The 7,521-nt window shown below is 39.2% G+C and overlaps 2 protein-coding genes across 2 annotated transcripts in view; both read right to left on the bottom strand.

Annotated features, from left to right (window-relative positions):
* Positions 1-3,084, bottom strand: part of LOC110051914 (GPI ethanolamine phosphate transferase, stabilizing subunit-like) — a 5,370-nt gene extending 2,286 nt beyond the window's left edge. The window contains exons 1-3 of the mRNA XM_020758013.2: positions 2,827-3,084; positions 1,869-1,960; positions 904-1,020 (exon numbers count right to left, since the gene is read on the bottom strand). Of these exons, the coding sequence (XP_020613672.2) occupies positions 904-1,020; positions 1,869-1,960; positions 2,827-3,051 (434 nt within the window). The 5' untranslated portion in view covers positions 3,052-3,084. The remainder of the gene's footprint in view (positions 1-903; positions 1,021-1,868; positions 1,961-2,826) is intronic.
* A 2,018-nt stretch (positions 3,085-5,102) lies between these two features.
* The window catches only part of LOC110051978 (autophagy-related protein 2 homolog A-like), a 34,775-nt gene continuing 32,356 nt past the window's right edge, over positions 5,103-7,521 (bottom strand). The window contains exon 37 of the mRNA XM_020758099.2: positions 5,103-7,183. Coding sequence (XP_020613758.2) covers positions 6,956-7,183 — 228 coding nt within the window. The 3' untranslated portion in view covers positions 5,103-6,955. The remainder of the gene's footprint in view (positions 7,184-7,521) is intronic.

The raw sequence follows: 7,521 nt of genomic DNA, 5'->3' as shown, positions 1-7,521 counted from the left end.
AGATCAAATTCATCTTGGTTCCATCTTGTGGTTCTCAGTCTAGGAGGGTTGTCCAATACACACAAAATAATTCAGATAGACTAAGGTCACCGTGGTGAGCGACCAGACACACTGGAAGTTATTTTGCGAGAGACTCCAGCAACTCCATCTGATAACTTCATAGAGAATATTGTAGAGGGTGATCTTCTCATCCCGACACAGGTTGTCATGACCGGCGCAGTCAAATGAAAGTCGACCCAACTTGCCTGAAGCCATTTTGTGAGAGACATTCATAGTTTCTAAATATTGCCGCACAACCTCCATTTGTCCACAAAATATCTTACATGTATCATCACAAATGTCACTCTCACAAGAACAAAACAGTTGGAGCTCACCCCAGTCACTCACCAAGTATGAAGTTTTGAGTCACTATCATGCAAAGCAAGAATAACTACTCCTTTCAGTGTAAAATCAGTCTCCTACTTGACTAGAATGGGTGGTACATGCAGAGTTTTCAAATTCTCATTCAAGATGGGATTGTGTGAGTCACATCGCAAATGTAAATGTGGTATGAGATCACATTGTCAGTGGAAATTGGTGTATAACTTGCATCATACAAGTTTTCAAAAGTAAATATCCCCTAATGGTGACCAGGACATGGAGACACCATAACTTTCACAGACAGACATCTGTTAAATATTACATGTGATAAATTACATGTATTGATAATATTAAATAGAAATGTTGCCCAAAAAGCTTTTCATTTTTTGCTAGTTTTGTCATTTTATTCATTTTTTGTTAGTTTTGCTAGAAAAACTTTCTTTCGAAGAAAAAATTTACCAGCAAATTGTGTGCAATTTCACATGTTCTAAACCTTGTGAAGATACATGTACAATGTATATAAAGGCATTATGGTGTACTGACCAGGCACTGAAAAATATCCTTGGTACGAGTTCCATCTGTGCTCCTAGCAAACTACAGGCAGGAAGGACAACCAAAAGAGACATCAGTAAGGCCCAACAGAACGTCTCTTCACTCTGCCTGTTAAAAAAAAATGAAATTTAGCACATCAGTGAGGATTGGTAAATTGTATGTTGATTTTCTATTTTTGTACTCCCAGAATTGCTCAAATTATATAAAAATAATAGAGACTGCTTTGACTCTGATCTTGAATCAAACATGACGATTTTGCCTTCGACACTCAGTTAACTATTAACATGCAATTAGTAAACACTCAAGTGCTGCATCTTCATGATATATACCCGATACAGTTCACGCTTTATATACCCTTGTGACACAACATTAGAAACGAAAATATATAAAAAATATATATATTTAGGACATTACAGTCAGTATCAGGGGTTGGCAACTGGTATTTTATTACTACTTATAGTCAGAATGGTTTTCAATTGGGTGTTATAAAACCAAAACCAAAGTCACTCTTGTCAGTCACAAAGGACAGGCAATACAGGACTTGAACCCATCAAAACTCAAAGTAAAATACATGTGGCTGACTAGAAGCACGGGAAAATGTGTGCAAGCAAGTCAAGACTGGTTTTGGTTTGACTTCTGATTGTTTGAGAAAGTGGTGCAAGTTTTTTTTTGGCCAATCATCTAGCGCAGTAATGCAAAACCAATTACTTTTCAACAGTCAAATGAAAACCGCTAGGTATATAGTAATTGATTACAATTTAGGGAGTGATCAGACAGGTAAATTCAAAATCGGACGAGTGCACAGCAGGAGGCCAATTTTGTAAAGGTCACAGCGTCTGCAATGTGTGCAGAGGACTAGATGATAAGGTAATATCTGCCTGATGCCCAGGCCTTTAAGAGTATATACCCTTGATATTTCACATAGATTTCATAACATTATTTAAACAGAGACTTACTCCAAGATTGAAGCTCCAAACAATATAGCAATAAGATGGAATACTGCTGCTGATCCAAATACCAATATGATCAGTTTGACAACGTGCCGTACCTGTGAAAAATAAGATGCACATTTCTAGTATTGTATCAGCGGGGTACCAAAATTAATTAGCTCTTATTAACTGAGCAGAAGGTCTGTATGGGAGAATCTTGACCGAGTTTGAGAGTACAGACCGAATGCAGTGAGGTCTGTACACATGACTGAGGTCAAGATTCTCACATACAGATCGACTAAGCTCGGTTAATAAGATGTTTATTATATGGCAAACAAGAAAAAATTAATTCGTTTAATGTAACTGGTTTGTACTAGCTGACATTTTGCTTGCGAACGACGATGAGCTGAACTTAATTCTGCCAAACTCGTCCTCTTTACTTTTTCCTCATCAGGCTTCGCACTTCCATAATATGAATATTTTCTGGAACTAATATTTTGGAAGAAAATAGTCAATATTTTTGTATTTAGTTTGCAACTTCTTCATGGCAAAATGTGATCGGTCGAGATGCTAGTCTAAATGGGAAAATCTAGACCGCAGACAATAAAATTCGTGAATTCGGTAGTTCCCAGTCCTTGTGAGACAAAGCCATATAATAATAACAGTTAATGATTTAATATAAACCATTCAAATGAAATAAAACTATGCATGTATCACTGTGTTAAATTCCCCTCAATAATGATATTTTTATTATTTAGTTACAAGAAGCCATTTTAATATATTTGGTTGGTTAATAGATTATCCTTATCAAATTATTAATATTAGCTAATGTGGCCAAATTTGGTACATGCTTGAGCATTATAATTTTCCTTGTTTTTCTTTTTCTTACGTACCTCATCATTTACGAACATTTTTTTCATACCATCTTTAAATAATGCCATTAAACTGTAATAACTAATCGGAAAAAGGATGAATTGTAACATACCGTCAATTTTATCCGCGATTTCATCCGAATGAGAGTGAAACATAACACAGAGAACACCATACAAAACAGCCTCAGTGACACTGCTGTGCTTGTTATCAATGACGTGGATGGCGAAGCATAATTTGAAACAGCGACAGCCGTCCAAGCTGCCAAGATCTGCACTAAACTGATGGTACAATAGTCTTTCGAGCTGTAAAAATGCAAAAACCCAGGTATGGCCGCCATATTGTCCTAACTCGTCGGCTAGCCGATTAGATCTGGGGCGAGGATTTTGCTCGTACCCAGATTTCTTTTTCATTGACAGCCTCAACACCTCCATTTGGCGCGAAAGTAAACAATAGCCTCGGTTGCTCGAATATTTGTCCGCGGATGTTATCTGTTCCGAGAAGCGAACAGTTTTCCGAGAGCGGAGCTCCAGGAAAACTGTGAACTTTGAGGAACAGATAATATTCAAGGACGAATACCATTGGCTTTATTATCCTTTAAATGTTTTTCGCGCGGTTTTTAAAATTGGGAAATATCCGGGTGATATTCCCCAGTTTTCAGGCACGTGACGCGTTTAAACCAATCGCGCGAGAGCGAAAATATTTAATGGATTATAAGCTCGGATGTTTGTCCTTGGACATTATCTGTTCCGAGAAACGAACAATTTTCCGAGGGCGAGGCTTGAGGAAAAATGCGAGCTTCGAGGAACATATTATGTCCAAGGACAAATATCCGAGCATATTTTTAAAGTCAAATGGAGACTATTTAGTTTATTATCCAAAATTATTATATGGCTTGTGTTTGTGGCCAATCTAAAGCGCGCTCTGATTGAGTAACTGTAGGGCATTATTCTCCCGTAATGCCCACGGCCCGATTACGGGCCTGCAAAGACAGAGCAAACTGCCATATAATAAACATCTTATTAACCACGAACGTTCGGTCTTTACGGACAAATTTCAAACTTCGACCTTGCCATATTGTCCGGTCAATTAGTCTTTGAAAGCCACAGGCGGACGCTGTTGTAACATAATTATTTTAATCATGTAACGTGCGCTGTGATTGGAATACGATCATGACGGCACCACTTTTCATTTTAAAATAGCACTGGAAAAAGGCTACATCGTGTAAACATGGACTGATTCAATTTGTAAAATCCCGCATTCACTGTGCAAACAGGACAGCAACAGGGGTTTGTATACCATTTACCCAAAAATGTCGGATATTTCGTTCAGAATGTAAGTGGCAAGACGTACAATTTTGGCGCGGCCGACCGGAAAGTTTTCGAAATAAACGGAACGTCTTGAAAGGTAGCCCAGGATTTCCAACCGAAAAATGCGAATGGAAATGTGTCTACCATTTGCAATATATTTTTTACAATAACTGTCTAATTTCTCGCGCGCTGATTGGCTCATTTTTATCATCAATAAGAGTACAGACGGATAAAATTTTAATTTATGCAAGCTTTCAAGTTCAAATTTAAGCTGTCAAACTGTCAACTTTTTAACCAATGAGATTCTATGGACTTTTTTTAAGTAGCCAATCAAAAAGCGAGAAAAGCTATTGACAATGTTCGCGTCATTTTGAATAAAATTCACCTATATCTGTTTACGGCATGTTTACGCGTCTTTTCCCCTCATTTATTCCCGGCATTTGACCAGCTTGGGGTTCTGTTATTGTAAAAAACAAATTGACATCAGTTTTTTATGCGTCTGTCCTCTTACTGATGATAAATTTCTTCATAACATTGTCAAAGTTTACTGCGGAACTACTCGCCCGCGGCTCGTGTTCCATAGCCACTTTGACAATGTTATGCCGCAATTTATCATCAATAAGAGGACAGACACATGAAAAACTGACGTCACTTTGCTAACCTCATCACCATCTTGGAATTATGATCAGGTCGAACTCGCCCTATTCTCCTTCGAAAAATTGAACGTTTTTGACTAAATGGTAAATGGACAATCTGAACGGAATTTACTAAAATGGATCTTTGCTTACCATTTGTACAAACAGTTGACGAACCAGGTTCTGCGTGTAAATGGTAAACAACCTAGGGTAAACCTTTAATACCCAGGAGTGATGAAAATTCAATTTCTCGTTACAATACCAACACATTATCAAGCAGGACGGTGGCGAGAATACATAAAATCATCAACTTAAAGATATTGTCTTGATGCACAACGACATTCACAAAACTAAAATTGAAAGAACTGTATGACTATGAGTAAGAAGAATTAACGTTTTAATCTTACGACCGAAAGGCAAACGCTGCAACACGAATACAAAGAAACTAGAAATTGAAAAATTTATTAAATTCTCAACGACAAAATCAGGATTTCTTCCACACCAGCTGCAGAGGAAGTACGCGACATAATATACCCTTTAACAGCTTTTCTTCCACCGCACTGACGATAAAACATTCTTTCTCTCTCCCTTTACGCGGTCTTTCTTAATGTACACATTAAAAATATTCTCACGATTAAAAAAAAAAAAAATTCTGTACAATTTCTTTACACGGAAGCTTCGGCGGCCACATGGACTTACTTCTACATTATATTTGTATTGCTACATCTTGATCTAATAAAAGCTGGAAAAAGAGAAATAAATAATTCACCAGCGAAGCCTCTACGTACACTGTGAACACCCTATTTGCCGGTTTTTCTGTTTGCCGGCTTCACTTTCTATACTAGCTACAAAATGGCAAAGTCTGATACAGAAATGCACTAATACATGTGCCTATAAAGCAATTTCAAAATGGCCATTTGCCTGATTTAAATAGACTGCCAGCAGTCTCGCCTTTTGCTCTAACATCTGCGCGCGGGGCCGGTGGGAGGGGAGAGAACGCCAAAAAAAACAATGATAAATATCAGTGAACGGGCACCAACTACTCGCTGCTCTTGGAAATCGTGCTCGTTCGTTCGGTTTTTACATTCTTCCGTGGATTTTAGAGCAAAAAGAGAGGCTGTGTAGATTCAAGCTGAGGATTGACGAATCAGAATGTGCCCCAGGTTCAGATGGAAAAGCTGCTAAGCAGAACACGTGTCACTATGACCTCATGTAAGCATCACAGACTGGTTAAATTATAAACAATTATTACAACGCGGTGATCACTGGCCGGTACTTTTGCGCAGAACCAAGCTTGGGAAGTGCAAATTTCAGAGAATTTCAATTTAGCAAGGTATTGGCGGGATTGAAAACGTCTAAAAACGATTTTCTAAGTTAATTTCAATCTGAAATACTACATATCTAGAAGACTACTATCTTAAACGTATGTCAACCGTGGGCGTCCCGATATAAACAGACTAGGCGTTTCACCGCGCCTTTCAATAACACGTGCATTCTGTTTAATCAACGATTCCGTGTTTCTCTACCATTGACCATCTCATCGGGCCTCTCAGGGAACAGAAGTTTACTTCTACGGGTTAAAATTTCACGCCAGTGGGATGTGATTGGTAGATTTCGACCCATTTTCGTTGGTTGTCGTCGTAATAATGGAGAGCTTAAGCAACGACGACGACGACGGCTACGACGGCAACGACGACGCCGAGGACGACGCCTAGACAGAAACGAATTTCTATTATACTTTCGAATTGCGCAATTGTCTAGATCTATTTAGTGCGCCTACTCCTAAATATGCAATGACAGCGACCGTCGTCGTTCGCGTTCCTCAGACTTCGCAGAACTTGGTCATTTTATATTCTTGTTTTGCAGAGGACGGCTAAAACATGTACAGACTTTTAACGCACGTGAGAAGCCATTGTTCTTATTAAACCTTTTGTTTGGTGACGTTCTCGTTGGCGTGGTCGTCGTGGTATGCTTAAGCCCACTAATGATTGGCGGCGGCCAAAAACGTAACTTTTAGTAAGGTTTTGAACTTCAGAGTTCGCGTGTCATTAAAAGCCGCAGTAGTATATACACTACAAAACCCACTTTCAAGTAGTAACCATGGTTGTCAAGGAGATGATTATTGTGTAGCGTCACAAGCTGTTGCTGCGCAACGTCATGTATCTTTCAATACGCACCAAGCTAACTCACGCTACTTTAATTTATAACTATAGTGCATCAATTCCCTTTACTTTACGACGACTTTCCATAAAACGACGCCTGTTCATTCGTCTGTAGTATTGACAATCTTTTGACCCCATCAAGGATTAGATCGCCACTTGTCCGCGGCCTCTCGCCGCGCATCGGGTAAGATTTGATTACGGACCCCTCCCAGGACATTGGACGTAGCCTCTGTAGCCAGGATAAGGGGCTGGACCACGGTGGCGGGGACCTGACGCAGGACACCTCCCACAGCCCCTGTCACGCCCTTCTGTTCGTGTTCATCTTTAGCGACTTGAACAATGTTTGTAGCTGTCTGACCCAGTCCCTGAAAAATAAACGTGAAAAGAGTAGGTTGGTAGCTTGGCTGCTGGTTACACAGTTGATGTATTTTATTAGTTGTATATGTATAGGACTTAAGGTCATTCCCCAGTATTGCACTGCGCATCCCTACTGCGCATAATTTCACGCGTGATTAGCGCGCGCGCATTAAAAAAATGATGGCTTTTTCTTTACAGCTGGACCTCGCCATAGAGGTAAATCGTCATTTTCTCGCAAACGAGTATGGTGACCTATCATTTTTTTTTTTCTGTTGTTTTGAATTGAGTAATAAATTTCTCTGTGTAAAATAAATGTGGACCAATTCTCAATGTTGAACAAAAAGCA

Source organism: Orbicella faveolata, unplaced genomic scaffold (assembly GCF_042242905.1).
Source record: "Orbicella faveolata isolate gen_17 unplaced genomic scaffold, um_ofav_v1 contig_24, whole genome shotgun sequence".
NCBI lineage: Eukaryota > Metazoa > Cnidaria > Anthozoa > Scleractinia > Merulinidae > Orbicella > Orbicella faveolata.
Note: the sequence above shows the minus strand (reverse complement) of the source record. Positions and strands in the feature narration are given on the sequence as shown.